Genomic DNA, 15,000 nt, shown 5'->3' with positions numbered 1-15,000 from the left:
ATGCTTATACCATCTCATGTGTTTTTTTCAACACAATCAGTGCAGAACTTGAGTATCTATAAGGCTAAAGTTGCCAAAGTAGCTAGCCATATTGTGCTAACTTTAGCATTAGATCCGCAGTCTTTCCTATGGCCAAAGAACGTTGCTATGGCTACTGGTCATAACACAGTGGCGTACGTGATTCCAGAATGGCGGATTTGACTCAAAACTGACTCAAAACGCCCTCTATTGACGGTTTCCCATAAAAGACCTGAGTGTCGCTTCTTGTTAGATCCACTTTCTTTGGTATGAAGACACAAATGAATACAATGTGTGACAGCTTTGACCATGGGGTCTACATTCTGTTACCCCCCTAGAATTGGGCAACTGTCGACGGGCCTGTGTGTGTGCATGCGTGCGTGTGCATGCATGTGTGTGTGTGTGTGTGTGTGTTTGTGTGTTTGTGTGCGCGCGCCTGCGTGCGTGTGTGTGCCTGCGTTCCTACCTGCCGGCTTGCCTGTGTGCGTGGGTACATGTGTTTGTGTGTGTGCATGTGCGAGTGCGTGCATGTTTTCATGCGTGCCTGCCTGCGTGTGTGTGTGTGCGTTTGTGTGCCTGCCTGCATGCCTGCATGCCTGCCTACCTGCGTGTGTGTGCGTTTGTGTGCCTGCCTGCCTGCATGTATGTATTGTGTACATGTGTGTGCGTGCGTGCTCCTCACCATGGCTACCTCGGCCTCCTGTGCCTTCTTGATGAAGTGGTCGAGGGCGCGCAGGTCACAGATGGGCCACAGCGGAGAAGGCAGACCCGGACTGATGCACTCCAATACCATCAGCAGCACAGCACACAGTCCTGAGGGAGAGAGAGAGAGAGAGAGAGAGAGAGAGAGAGAGAGAGAGAGAGAGAGAGAGAGAGAGCAATTACTCCAATACCATCAGCAGCACAGTAAACAGAGATCATTGGTCTAGGCTACCTATGCAATTTCTCATAGGAAAAGTGTGGTTTGCCCATGGATGTTTCTTGGGCGTTACGAACGTATCATTTGGCATATACGTATATATAGCCCATAGCCAATCGTGTCAGTTGTATTTATTCAAACAATCTACAACTAAGCCTTTCCACCCCTCCCTGCTCTCTGATTGGCTCCCTCTGTGAGGCTGTCTTTCAGATCGGAACGATTCCGCAACGCAGCATGGAATTCCCTCGGCTAATCGACAAGTTGTGCTCAGGAATAAACCCCTTGGCCTGATGGCACGCTACCAAATACACGTCACCTACCTGTATTTAAACCTTTACCTCTTGTGTAGAAAAAGATTGATTTTTCTTAGATCCCTGCAATGCGGGTTAGAGGTGACAAGCGTATATACTCTTAGCTGCAAAACAGTCTAAAGTTAACAGCCATACTTGGAAAAGACACGGCAAGAATAAGCCAGCTGTCAACACATTTGCTTTGTTGAAAAACAGCATTAAGTGCATTAAGTGTTTTTTGGGGGTTTTTTTTACACATATGCTGTGTCTCAGATAGTGCACTTGTCTGCTTCGGGCACTATGTTTTAGAGCCTAATTAATACGCCATATGCACTGAAACATAACACTGACACAAGTGTGCAATTACACAAATAGTGTAATAGCACAGTAGTAGCACTCTGTCCCACACACTATCCATTCAATATAATATCATATAATATAATATAATATAATATAATATAATATAATATAATATAATATAATATAATATAATATAACATAATATAATTTAACATAATATAATATAATATAATATAATATAATATAATATAATGTAATATAATATAATATAATATAATATAATATAATATAATATAATATAATATAATATAATATAATATAATGTAATATAATATAAAAATGACTAGGCATTAATACATCTGGACTATATGCCTGATAATCTCCTCCTCACGGCACCTTTACACCACCCAGGTAAAAAAATAAATAAATAAATCTTCTCCAAAACTTTAAAAAATAATCATGGCCAGTGGTCTGAGAGGAAGCAATTGCGTGTTAATCCCATAATAATACACACTGCATACAAAACAGGCGACCACTGTAATCACCGGCCGCGATCAAAGATCCTTCAGGCTGATGGCGGGCAAGTAATATATGCTCAGGCCCCCTTCTGAGACATCCCAAAGACAGATGCAGTCACCTGACCTCTTATCATATGATGCCGATCTTTACCACACACACACACCCATGCAGGGACGAGTCCAGAAAATGTGCGTGTTAGCCCAGGTAAGCACCAACATTCTTTCTCACGCATTCTGAAATTGGCATCTCTCTCCCTGCTGTGGCCTAATAGAGCTTGAAAGTGACGTCACTTTCCCCGATTTCATGGGACCTCAACGGCGTTTTTAGCCGAAAATCGTAGCATGTAATCCAATGGCGGTATTAAAATGATATTTCGATCTCATTCGAGTTGTGCCACGAGCTCCACATATGTTGTTTCTGATATTTTTGTTTAGTTTTTCTTACGAACCCCCAAACTTTTTAGAAAGCTGTGTTTCCTCACATTTTTCATGCAGACGGCCTCGGAACAAAACATTGATACTTCTGCATGAAAAATCTTTATATATCCTCTTAAACGGCATATTTGTAGCCCAGCGCATATAATGACTGAGATCAGAGGATATTTACTCGCTACCATGCTGTTAGATGGTCAGCTTAGGTCCCGTGAAATGCGGAACTAAGGGGCGGGACTTTCAAGCTCTATGGTTTGGGCACTGGCGACTCGGGTTAGATTCCGGCCCGGGTCATTTGCCGATCCTTCCCCGTCTCTCTCTCTCCCCACTTGTGTCCTGTCTATCCTCCACTATCCTGTCGGAAATAAAGACAAAAAATATAAATTGGCATCTATAAACATAGGCCTAGAGTAGCATTGTGCGTCTGATTGAGTACAGCTGATGTATTGTATTTACCGTACATGTAACGGAGGCCAAGTAGCAGAGTGTGCGGTGGAACGCTAGTAAGGCTCCCTCCCGAAGCCTCAGCACAGTAACGGTAGCGTTGGGCTATCGGGCTAGTCCTTTAGCTCAGCAGTATCGTGCTGTGCCTCCCATACTCGAAACGATGCGTTGATTTGGAGGTGGCGAGTTCGAGGCCCCGAGGAGGCGTACATCGAGGGAACACCTCAGTTACATACATATGCTGTATATTGAATGTGCACGAATAATCCTTGTCAATGTAAAGTTTAGCCAGAGATTCTTTAAGTATATAGAGATATGCCAACATAATAGGTTGCTATGGGCACCTAATGTTACCAGGTTCCGGTCTGCCTAAAAGGACGTGTCATAATGCTCCTAGCATTGAATAGAACAGTCCTTAGGTCTGCCTAGGTCTGCCTAAAGGGGGATCCCCCCCCCCTCCCCCTTGCAATAATAGAACCCGGAAACAATGGGCCAATGGAACCTCTCTCTCTCTACTCTCTCTGGTTTAGCGTTCTATTTCCCTTGACATTCAAATTCTGTTTGCCTATGCCCTGCTCTCATGTTCTACCCCCCCTTCCCCCCCTCCTCCTCCTCCTCCTCCTTCTCCTCTCTCTGACACACTCACACACACACACACACAGGCCCACCGACAGGGGTGGGGGACGGCAATGGCTGCCACGTAGGGTTACCACCCTGTCAACAGGAAGAAGTTGGGGCTAAGTACTGTATCTTGCTCAAGGACACATCGATGGGGTTTAGGCAGAGCAGGGCTCGAACCTGCAACCTTCTGGTTGCCGAATGGCTCCTCTACCACCTGTGCTGAATTTTCGGCTTCAATACACTTTTTCACACAAGCCTTGTGTGCGCCTCCTTTTTTCCATTATCTTGAGTGATTACTACTTTGGCTTTGTTCACAGTTTATCTGTGTGGCCACAGCAACAGGACGCTGTCTCTCTGCAAGATGTAGATCTCTGAAGCAGCAGCGAAGCTGTGTCAGTGTCCTGCAGAGAAGAAGTGCCACTAAAAGCACTCCTCTAGACTTCCAGAAGAGTCATCATAGCTGGAGGTCACATGACTTATTCGGTGCCAATACCTCTGACCTTGATGGATAAGGGTGTGTGTGTGTGTCTGTGTGTGATATGTTCGGCGGGATTTGACCTTAACCCAAAATAAGTCGCCGTGCATACAAAACAGATAACCCCTGCGGCACCTCGTCTGACAAACGCAGAGATGCCAAAGTCTGTCTCTGTCTGACTCTACTGTACATTCCTGTCTTTTCTCTCTTTTTTTCCTCTTTATGCCTCATCTCTCGTGCATGTTTTCTGCCTGGTCTGCGTCAGCCAGCCCTCAGCAGAGGGACTTGATTCTAGGAAAGGATTATTATTGCTGACCTTGGGTTGACCTTGCCTGGTTATCAACAGACCTAGTCACAAGTGAGATCAGGTCTGGAGACCTGCCTACTGTAAATACTGTAGGGTGTGTGTGTGTGTGTGTGTGTGTGGTTTGCGATTGACGACTGCTGTTTATTGGGCATTACGAATGTGCATCATTTGGCAAAGGAAGCCATAGCCAGTTGTGTCAGTCAGTTGTATCTATTCAAACAAAGTGCAGTAATCGTCTTCCCACGCCTCCCTGCTCTCTGACTGGAGAGAGACAGGGACCAGGCTCTGGTACCCTCGCTGAGGGATAGAATCCATGCTGTCTTTCAGATTGGAACGATTGTGCAAAGCAGCATGGGATCTCCCAGGCTTGGATTGACCGTGGGCGACATACCAACCGGCATACCAATACTAAACACATTGCCTCTAAGCATCGTGACGCAAACGCAAGTCACACACTTTTACATGGGGTTTTACACCCCCTAAATCCTCCCCATCTAAGACAGCTGGATGCTACGCCCTCTGGCGTATCTAACCATGGGACCAAGGCTAAGCGAGGGACACAATCATTGACATAGTTATTAATTTATAGGCTTGGTCTCTTTGAGACAAAAGCCTTTTATATAGAAGTATAACTGATGCCCAGTGGCAAGAAGTTGGCAAACCATCATAGCATCTGCATTTACTCGCAAGCTGATATTGCAAGTTGTAAGCAAACACTGTAAGTGTAAGCAAACAAAGCAAGTAGTTCTGTCGGCCTATGTACAGTACATCAAACTAAATCATGCACGCAATCGTTGCAACTGCATCTGGCTTGCAATATGCATGCTAACCAGGGGAAGGCAAATATTGATTTGCTTGATCGGAATAGCAGCCCAAAAGCTCTCCATAGATCCAGACATCTTGTATGGCAAAACTTTGAGGATGCATGTGCTCATATTGTACTCCCCATAATTGTCAATAATCATGTAGGCATGTAGAAAGCCAGAAAAAGCAATACATGGTTTTACATGAACATGCTGAAACCAGAATTTCAACTCTTTTTTCAATTACATGGTGAATCGACTGCATTTACATAGCGCTACTCTACACAACTCAAGCAAGCAAGTGTTTTAAAATGCATGCCTCATATTCACTCAGTCATGCACAGGTGCACATGGGCACCACCAGTTGCCAAAGTCATTCAATGCTCTGCAATAGTAATGATAAATCAAATAATGATAAAAGTATATTTGGTCCCAGAGTATACTCCATAAGTGTTGAATTGAATTTGTACTGTCCTCTCCAGGGTACAGACTCCAGCGTCAGAGAGTTGCTTTGTCATTCTCACATCACAGTGTCAAACAGCCACACTTAAAAAAAATCTAGGTGGATAAAAAAGAAGGGTGTCCAGAGCCAATTGCATTGTCACTAATGCCACTCTGGAGAGGATGCTTAGCGAGTGCTGCTGATCTGGCAGCCTGAGTCCCCATCTCCATGGCAACCTGGACGAATGACAGGCACGTAGCCCCCTACTGTTGCCAGATCAACAGTTACCGTGTCTACAACCTTCTCTGTAGCAGGTTTGGAGAAGGTTATTGGAATGCCACCAGGGAATCTGACAGAGGGGGGACAAAGGGGTCTGTTGTCCCGGGCCCAGGGAGATGGGGAGCCCAGGTCCCCATTGGATTTAATGTATTGGGTAAGGGGCCCTTTAAGATGACTTTGTCCTGGGCCCAGTGATAAGCTGTCAGCGGCCCTGGCAGAGTGCACAACCTTCTCTGCAGCAGGTTTCGAGAAGGATATTGGAATGCCACCAGGGTAGCTGACCTGACGGGGGGGGGGGGCAAATGGGTCAGTTGTCCCGGGCATAAGAATTGGGCTCTCAGTACATTATGTGTATTGCTGCGAAAGGAGCGCCTTTCGGATTACTTTGTCCAGGGCCCAGCGAAAGCTTTTCAGCACTCCTGAACGGCACCACGTTTCACAGAGTGCACAACCTCTCCGGAGGTAGAGTTAGGTTACAAGAAGGTCATAAAAGAATGCCACTTGAAGCCCTAATCCTGCCTCTTTCCATCGCTGGCCTCCAGCGGAAAACAACCACAATGAACTTGGAGCCATGTCACAAGACCCTCACGGACTCCCCACAGACGTCAGATGTCACACGCTGGTCTAATAACACCTCATTGGAGAGAGGGCTTCTTCTCAAAGCATGTTTCTCAATTCTCTCAATCCAATTCTCTACATTTAATTTAATTCAACACATTGGTTTTAATTGGTATGACAAGATAAGGTAAATGTGTTGTCAAAGCATAGAGTAGAGTAGTATACCGTATAAGCAGAGAGAGTAGAGAGAGAGAGGTTCCGTTGGCCCATTGTTTCCGGTAGGCAGACCGGAACCTGGTCTTGTTAGGTGCCCATAGCAACCTATTACATTGGCATATCTCTATATACTTAAAGAATCTCTGGTATAAGTTCTCACTTAGTTTTCTCTCTCTCTCTCTCTCTCTCTCTCTCTCTCTCCTCTCTCTCTCTCTCTCTCTCTCTCTCTCTCTCTCTCTCTCTTTCTCTCTCTCTCTCTCTCTCTCTCTCTCTCTCTCTCCCCCCATCCTTTGCCCGATAATCACCACCTGTTATTTAGCTGCTAATAGCGGACCCTTTGCAACTGGTAGAAATTAAATGAAAGCCCAACTGGGAAACTCCAACTCCCATTGTCATTGTGACACAGCACTCTATAGCACACAAGTGCAAACAATGAAACTGCCTTCATGCCTCAGCCGTACAAGGGGGCAGCCCGCCATGGTGCATCAGGGGAGCTGTGTGGCGGTACGATACCATGCTCAGGATACCTCAGTCATGGAGGACGATGGGGTAGAGCACTGGTTAATTACCCCCCCCCCACTCACACACACACACACACACCAACCTGGCGGGTCGGGAGTCGAACCAGCAACCTTTGGGCTACAAGTCTGACACCCTCTGACTCTTAGGACAGTGATTGCCAAGCAGGGGTTCGTGGTCCACTAGGCCTGTGCCTGCTGGCTGCCATATTGGCATACGTGACTGACTCCTGCCACATTGGCACAATGTCTTGCGCCTCTTAAGCTGAATGGAGCACGGGTCCATGGGTTCACAGACCCCAGTGGGACAGCCAGGTAGCACTGAGCTGCCAAGGCCCGCCACGTGCCTCTCACATCCGACAGTGTGTCTGCCACCCTGTGTGTGTGTGTGTGTGTGACAACCGACCCCTTTGCCAACAACAACCGCCACCCCCTGTCGGTGGGCCTGTGAGTGTGTTTGTGTGTGTGTGTGTGTGTGTGTGTGTGTGTGGGTGGGTGTGTGTTTGCTCTGTGTTCAGTATGTGGGATGGCAGGTGCATATCCTTGCCAAGAATAACAAAAAAATGGACTGACAAGGAGCCAACATCTCACTTCTATTTGCCATTCCACCTCGAATGCTGCTGACTCGATAAACTACTACACTCATGATGGCTGCTCAGTCACACAGTAGTGATTGGGCCCTTCTCAAAGCCTAGGACAGTGTCCTTCCAAGTGTATCAGTCTAATTAGTCACACCCAGTGATTGGATATTCTGTAGAGTTCACCAAAAAGTATCCAATCACTGGGCGTGACTAATTAGGCTGATACAGTTGGAGGGACACTGTCCTAGGTTTTGAGGAAGACCCTATGTCACTCAGCCAAGAGGCTTTCTTCCAATGAGCCCAGAAAAGATAGTAGGCCTACCTCTTTCTAAACGCATCACGAATGAAGAAGAAACCAGTGGTTTGGAATCTGTGCTTTTTTTTTCTGTCAAAACACATGGTATCTTGAATGCATTTCATTGAAGATATGCAGCAATGACGTGTTGTAGAAACCACTCATCCCCTCTCTTACACACACTCGCACACGCACGCACACACACACACACACACACACACACACACACACACACAGGCACAAGCGCACACACACACACCTCCATATGCGCACATGACTAACCATGACTAAACGTTTTATCAGTTGCTTCATCATAGTTCATAAACTTGTGCCTGTTCAGAAGAGATGTTGTATCCTGTGTACATATGACCAAGCTTTTTGTTTCCCTGAAATGGAGTTACAATGGGAATTTCCGCCAATCCGAGATTTAAAAAAAAAAAAAAAAAAAAAAAAGCACAATCAGCATACGCCTGTTCAAACTGACACAGCACATATTCCATTTCACACAATGGGGTATTTTTTTCTGTCATGCTTTCTGTTGTTGTCAAAATGCAATGTCACGGTTCGATTACGACGGGAGAAGAACGCTTCTCGTCCAATCAGAAAAACATCAACCATGTTCTCAATTAATACAATTTGCCAAGTCTGGAGCAATGCCACAAAATACACTATGCGCACCCTTCAGGGATCCAGTCTGCATCGCTAAATCTTACTAACAGATATTTTAAGCGTAACAGTTTACTCAGCAATTCTAAGAATTAGAGACCATACCGCGTTATAACAACATACAACAAGTTCACGACACGAGAGGTAGGTATTGCATTCTGTATAAGGTCGGCTGCCCTTGAATGAACCTCGTGCGCTGATAAGTCTCGGACTGAATCAGCGCGTAAAAGTGCCGCTCGTGGCAGCTGGATAGGACGCGCGCTGGTCTCTCCACCATGATTGTGATTTTAGATGTGGATGGTGGGTACATGTCCATACCACTTTTGAGATAAACCTAGCTTGTCCCAATCATTTCACAGATATAATGCAAAGAAAGCATACCCGGGCAATTTGCCATTGAAATGCCCCCACCACTTCCCAAGCCAAACCTACACCTTTGCTCTCCACGACACCCTGAAGTGTTGGTGCGCTCCCCGTGTAGACTTTACCACGTGTTTTGCGCCTTGTAGATTTTAAAACTGTTTTAAAACTGAGGCGCAGTCGTTTTACATTTTATGATGTAATTGAGATCATCAAACATGTATGAAGCACGCATAATACAACAAGAGATTACAACACATCATCACTAGAGAACAGCAAATGCCAAGCATAGAATATATATTAGTAAACGTCTCCAAATAGATCAGCACTAGCCAGGTTCACAGAAAACAGGATCCAAATGTCTTGTCAATTATAATCGCAAATAAAACGAGTAGTATACCCATAGATAAAAGGTACAATTCACAATAGATACATCGCCTAGATATATGGTTGTATGCTGGTTATGGTTTACATATTTGAAAGTACAGTTCTACTTCGAGGAAAAAGTCGTCTCCTTGTAGGCAGTCAAACTTACCAAAACTGCGAAACATTCGAAAACGTTCGTGGCATCTCTAAAGAACAGCTGAAAAACCATGTTGACTTTTTTCTGACGAACCATAATGCTGATCAGTTCAGGTTCAGGTGCGTCGAATGCCTCGTGCGCCTCCGAGCCTGCCTGCTCCTGTTGCGCGTAAACTACATCGTATCCCGAGTTCCCGGTAACTATCAGCACCAGAGTACACAATTATCCTGCTTTACATCACGCTTCTTGGCAAGCCTCAAAATCTCTATTTACTTCCACTCAAACGAAGTGATAAGGCAGATGTGCGGCAGATAGCGAGGCGCGTCTATGAACCTGCAGGGTGGAGAGTCGGAACGCTAAAAGTCATCTGAGGTTGAGGCGGGAGAGCCTCACGCGACCCCTGCGAAAAGAAAAAAGAAACGGTGGCGGCGATTGCGCGTGTACTCACTGGGTATCTCCATAACCGAATCCTCATAGTCCCTCAGCCTTGCCTCGCCGTCTCGCGCATCGGCCCCGTCAATGTCCATTAATTTGCCACCGAAGCTCTTTTATGGATTTGTCGCCGGTTTGCACTTATCCGGTAGGTGTTTCTTTGATTTTTTTTCCCCCCTCAACGGTGATGAAAATAAAATCTCATTGTCTGGAGGGGATTATCCGGGCTGCTTCCTTGTTATTCTTTCATTGTCATCAAAATAATATGTGTTTTCAAACAAGAGCCGCCGCATGTAAATAATCCCTTTGAAACGCTTGCAACTTCCTTCCAAGTCAATTCTATTGGTGACCTCTCTTATCTCTATCATTTGGCACTAGCATCATCCAATTCTGACACCATGGCCGTGTAAATATTTAACTTTTTTCATAATTAAAACCGGGAGGGGTTTGCAAAGCTGTGTGAGGAATGGTCTATCCCAGGACACAGGAGTCTGGGTCTGATCCAGATTTCAATGCGCCTCTGAAGTTTGTATGCTACTGTCTTGGCGCTTCGGTACCTCCACCCTCACTGAAGACGCCAGCTGACAGCTTGCTTTCAAGCGAGGGGTCTATTTACACAAAGTGGGACAAGGAGGATGACAAAGCCCCCTCAGCATCTCTGGAGGCGCGTCTGCATGACGGCAGAGTGGAAGTCCCAACAGACTCCCTTGTAGCTTCCAGCAAACGTAACTTTTGTGCAACAAAGTTCTCGGATTAATCTACTGCTGTGATTAGTTAGTCCTATGGCGGGGATTTTACCCACGAAATTACAGTCGCTAGATGACGAGCGCACGTGTTCACATTGTTCCCAAGAGTAGTCCTTAATGAATGGGGATGTGATGTCGACAACATAATCAAAGTGACTTGTGCGTAATAGTTCTTAGGAAGTTACCAAGAGAGGATCGAGGCCACTGATGTAAAGGGAAACTGAGATGAAAAACATTACTTACAAACGACGTCAGGGAGCTGCACATCCTGATAACGTTGACAGTTAGGCAAGGAGAGTGGTGAAAGACTGTTTGTTCTGCATCTTTAGGAAAGTGTGATGTCCACAAAGCCATGGGAGCTTTTTCAAACTTCCTTACGCACACACTCATCCCCCCCCCCCCCCTCTCTCTCTCTCTCTCAGTGGGAGTAATTAACCAGTGCTCTCCCCCATCGTCCTCCATGATTGAGGTACCCTGTGCATTAACGCTGCACTGCTCCCTTAGGGTGCTGTTTGGGCCTGTCCCCTTGCACGGATGAGGCATGAATGCAGTTTGGTTGTTCACTTTCACTTAGCTGTTCAGATGCACCCTGATGATGAGTAAATCAAAATCAGGGAGACTGAAGCTAGCTAAAAAGAGATGCCCCCAAAAAAGTGGGGTTTTAATGGTGCCGTGCTATTTACAAAGTGCAAACATTTCACATCCTCAATGTGAAAAGGTTGCTGTGAAACCCCCAACACCCCCCCCCACACACACAACCCCCCCCCCCCCAATGAACACAACAGATACATTTTTCAATATTGCATCTGGTCTCAAATCTGCCAATTTTCACTTTTGGCCAATCGGGGCCTCCCTGGGGCCCCTTGGCTGCAGCCATATATAGTGTAGCCTGTGCATTAATCCTGCCCTGTCTAGCAGTACCCTTGGACAATACAGCAGACTTTTACATAGGCATGGGGGAACACATAGCAATTTATAGTATGGACACTTTTTTTGTGAGAAAAAAAGCAGGCGTGGCCGATACTCATGACCATGGATCACTTCTGCAGAATCAATGGCTGTATGTAGGTGCGTGCAGGTGCTGTTCCTGTCTGATCGGGGTGACATTTTGGAATCTTATGGCACATTCAGGCTGACTGAGAACCGTGCCGGTGCCCGTTCCCGCACCTATTCACGAACTGCCCGCCATGTTCACGCCGCAGATTTTAATGTTCGCGAGCCGCAGGTTCTCAGTGCTAACCGAAAAATGCTTGCTTTTTCTTCGCGAACTGTTACGACAACGTGGACGCCAGCAGGTTCATCCGGGTAGCGAGTTTGCGAAACATAGGACGATATTGCGCCCAACCGCGTTTGGCGTCTCCGATTGGCTACAACGGCTCCCTTGTTCCTCCCCTCTGATGGCTTTCGGTTGACAGCAAGAATGTCAACTCTCGCTCAAAGCAGGCTTGCAGAACATTCGTGTAGCCTACAAATAGGCCTAATTTGGCCCATCTCACTTTGGCCCATATCTTGAAACAGACACTAAAAGTAGGGTAACAAACAAAAAGTAGGCTACCCAAACCATTTACGATGCAGTAGGCCTACACAAATGCCGTGTCGTATTTCATTTTAGCGTGGTTTGGCATATCTCTTGAAACAGATGTGCCAAGTCAAACAAACGTAGCCATAGCCTACCCAACGATGCAGTGAGCTCCAGTATTTGATTTCATTTTTATTTACATAGCCTAATAAATGAAAGCGTCAGCCAAATGTAATGTAGCCTAATCCTACCTGCATAAACTCCTGTGTTTATGAAAATGTATTAATTAGTATATGGAACAAGGTATACATCAGATTTCTAGGAGTGAAACTGCTGCAGTGCCAAATAGACGAGGCAAGCAGGCAGAGAGCATAATGAGGACAGCACACTCCAATCACCCAGATCAAATCTAAGCATGCAAATGTAAAATCAAGCAGCACAGCAAAACAAACCATGATAAACAATGCAACATGATGCACAGCAACATGAGCCAGTGTGACAGCAAACCACACCAAAAATTAATAAGTATGCAAAACAACGAAAATGTAAAATCATAAAATGCAGTCAGTTTAAAAACATGCAAACCAACGAAAATGTAAAATCAAACAATGTGGTCAGTTTAAAAACATGCAAACCAAGGAAAATGTAAAATCACAAAATGTAGTTTGTTTAAATAGTCTACATGCAAACCAAGGAAAATGTAAAATCACAAAATGTAGTTTGTTTAAACCCAATCCAATATGCCTTGTCTTTCATCATTGTGTTGATTTGCCACTGTAGCAGTTTCACTCCTTGAAATCTGATGTTTGTTCCAAATAGCCTAGCCTACTATTTAATACATTTTCTATTTAATTTCATTTTGACATGTAGCCATGACACCACCTATTTTTTGTCAGGTCACAGGCAAAGTTGGTTAAAACTGAGGTACTTAGACAACAGAAAACTATCACCGCAATTTCAGTGTTTCATTACAGACCTTATCAAAGTAGGCCTATGACGTGGGGATGAATCGATATGCAGAATGCAGTTCCTAATATGACCACCAGATGGATTTACCGTCATAATAAATGGAAAGTAAATCCTACATTTGCTACCACATGTGCCACGGACTCGGTGGACAACTTACCAGATCACCTCGAGGTTTTTGGCTAATGTGAATAAAATTAAATTGTAAGAAACGTCATTTGTATTGCATCGTTGGCTAGGCCTGCTTTTGTTTATGCTTTTAGTGTCATCTGTTTCAAGAGATGAGCCAAACCATAATAAAATGACATGATACGGCATTTGTATAAACACAGGAGTTTATGCAGTTAGGATTAGGCTACATTAGGCTACATTACATTGCATTTAGCTGACGCTTTCATTTATTAGGCTATGTAAATAAAAATGAAATCAAATACTGGAGCTCTGCATCGTTGGATACACTAGGCATATGGCTACGTTTGTTTGACTTGGCACATCTGTTTCAAGAGATAGGCCATGCCAAACCACGCTAAAATGAAATAGGACACGAAATTTGTGTAGGCCAACTACATCGTAAATGGTTTGGGTAGCCTACTTTTTGTTTGTTACCCTACTTTTAGTGTCTGTTTCAAGAGATCGGCCAAATTGTTTGTAGGCTTAGGCTACACGAATGTTCTGCAAGCCTGCTTTGAGCGAGAGTTGACATTCTTGCTGTCAACCGAAAGCCATCAGAGGGGAGGAACAAGGGAGCCGTTGTAGCCAATCGGAGACGCCAAACGCGGTTGGGCGCAATATCGTCCTGTGTTTCGCAAACTCGCATCCGGGTAACACAGTCACTTGCGGAAAAAGTCTGGGTGGTTCGCAGGTAAGCACTTTAGTGCAGGCACTGGCACCCTCACCCTCACCGGAGCCCTATCTCACTCATTTCGTGAAGTATTCACGAAAATAATAGATTAATTTTCGTGGTGCATTCACGTTATTGCCCGCCTTTCGTAAAGTCTTCACGAAAATAATAGATTAATTTTCACGCTGCCTATTCACTTGAATTGCCCCACTGCTGCTATGGTTATCCAAACGTCTGCAGGGGCGGGGAGGGGGTGCTGACAGAACACTGCTGATACACTCGGGACTCACTAATTCGACGCCCTTTCGGTACTTAAGCCTTATGTCCCCTAAACCTAAACCTAACCCTAACCTTAACCCTACTTAACCCTAAACCTAACCCTAACCCTAACCTTAACCCTAACCTTGACCCTAAACCTAACCCTAAATTGCTTGTTTGAAATGTTTGATTACCATGTGACGGTAGGCTACCGAAAGGGCATCAAACTAGTGGGTCGCTAGGCAACAGTCGGGCAATTCAAGTGAATAGGCAGCGTGAAAATTAATCTATTATTTTCGTGAAGACTTTACGAAAGGCGGGCAATAACGTGAATGCACCATGAAAATGTATTTATTTTTTTCGTGAATACTTCACGAAATGAGTGAGATACGGTTGTTCACCGACACCGTTCTAGTCGGCCTGAAAACAGTGGGTCTTTCTCAAAACCTAGGACAGTGTCCTTCCAAGTGTATCAGCCTACCGTAATTAGTCACGCCCAAAGATTGGATACTCTTTGGTGAACTCTACAGAATATCCAATCACTGGGTGTGACCAATAAAGAGTATCCAATCACTGGGTGTGACTAGTTAGGCTGATACACTTGGAAGGACACTGTCCTAGGTTTTGAGAAGGGCCCAGTATTAGTGGAGCCCTACAGTATTTGGCAGAGCCA

At 45.2% G+C, this 15,000-nt stretch overlaps 1 protein-coding gene across 1 annotated transcript in view; it reads right to left on the bottom strand.

Moving 5' to 3' along the window:
- The window catches only part of epoa (erythropoietin a), a 23,499-nt gene extending 13,743 nt beyond the window's left edge, over nucleotides 1–9,756 (bottom strand). Inside the window, exons 1-2 of the mRNA XM_063187510.1 lie at nucleotides 9,578–9,756; nucleotides 701–831 (exon numbers count right to left, since the gene is read on the bottom strand). Of these exons, the coding sequence (XP_063043580.1) occupies nucleotides 701–831; nucleotides 9,578–9,593 (147 nt within the window). The 5' untranslated portion in view covers nucleotides 9,594–9,756. The remainder of the gene's footprint in view (nucleotides 1–700; nucleotides 832–9,577) is intronic.
- Nucleotides 9,757–15,000: the final 5,244 nt, after the last annotated feature.

The sequence above is a fragment of the Engraulis encrasicolus genome, chromosome 21 (assembly GCF_034702125.1).
Source record: "Engraulis encrasicolus isolate BLACKSEA-1 chromosome 21, IST_EnEncr_1.0, whole genome shotgun sequence".
In the NCBI taxonomy this organism is placed as follows: domain Eukaryota; kingdom Metazoa; phylum Chordata; class Actinopteri; order Clupeiformes; family Engraulidae; genus Engraulis; species Engraulis encrasicolus.
This window is presented reverse-complemented; position numbering and strand designations above follow the sequence as displayed.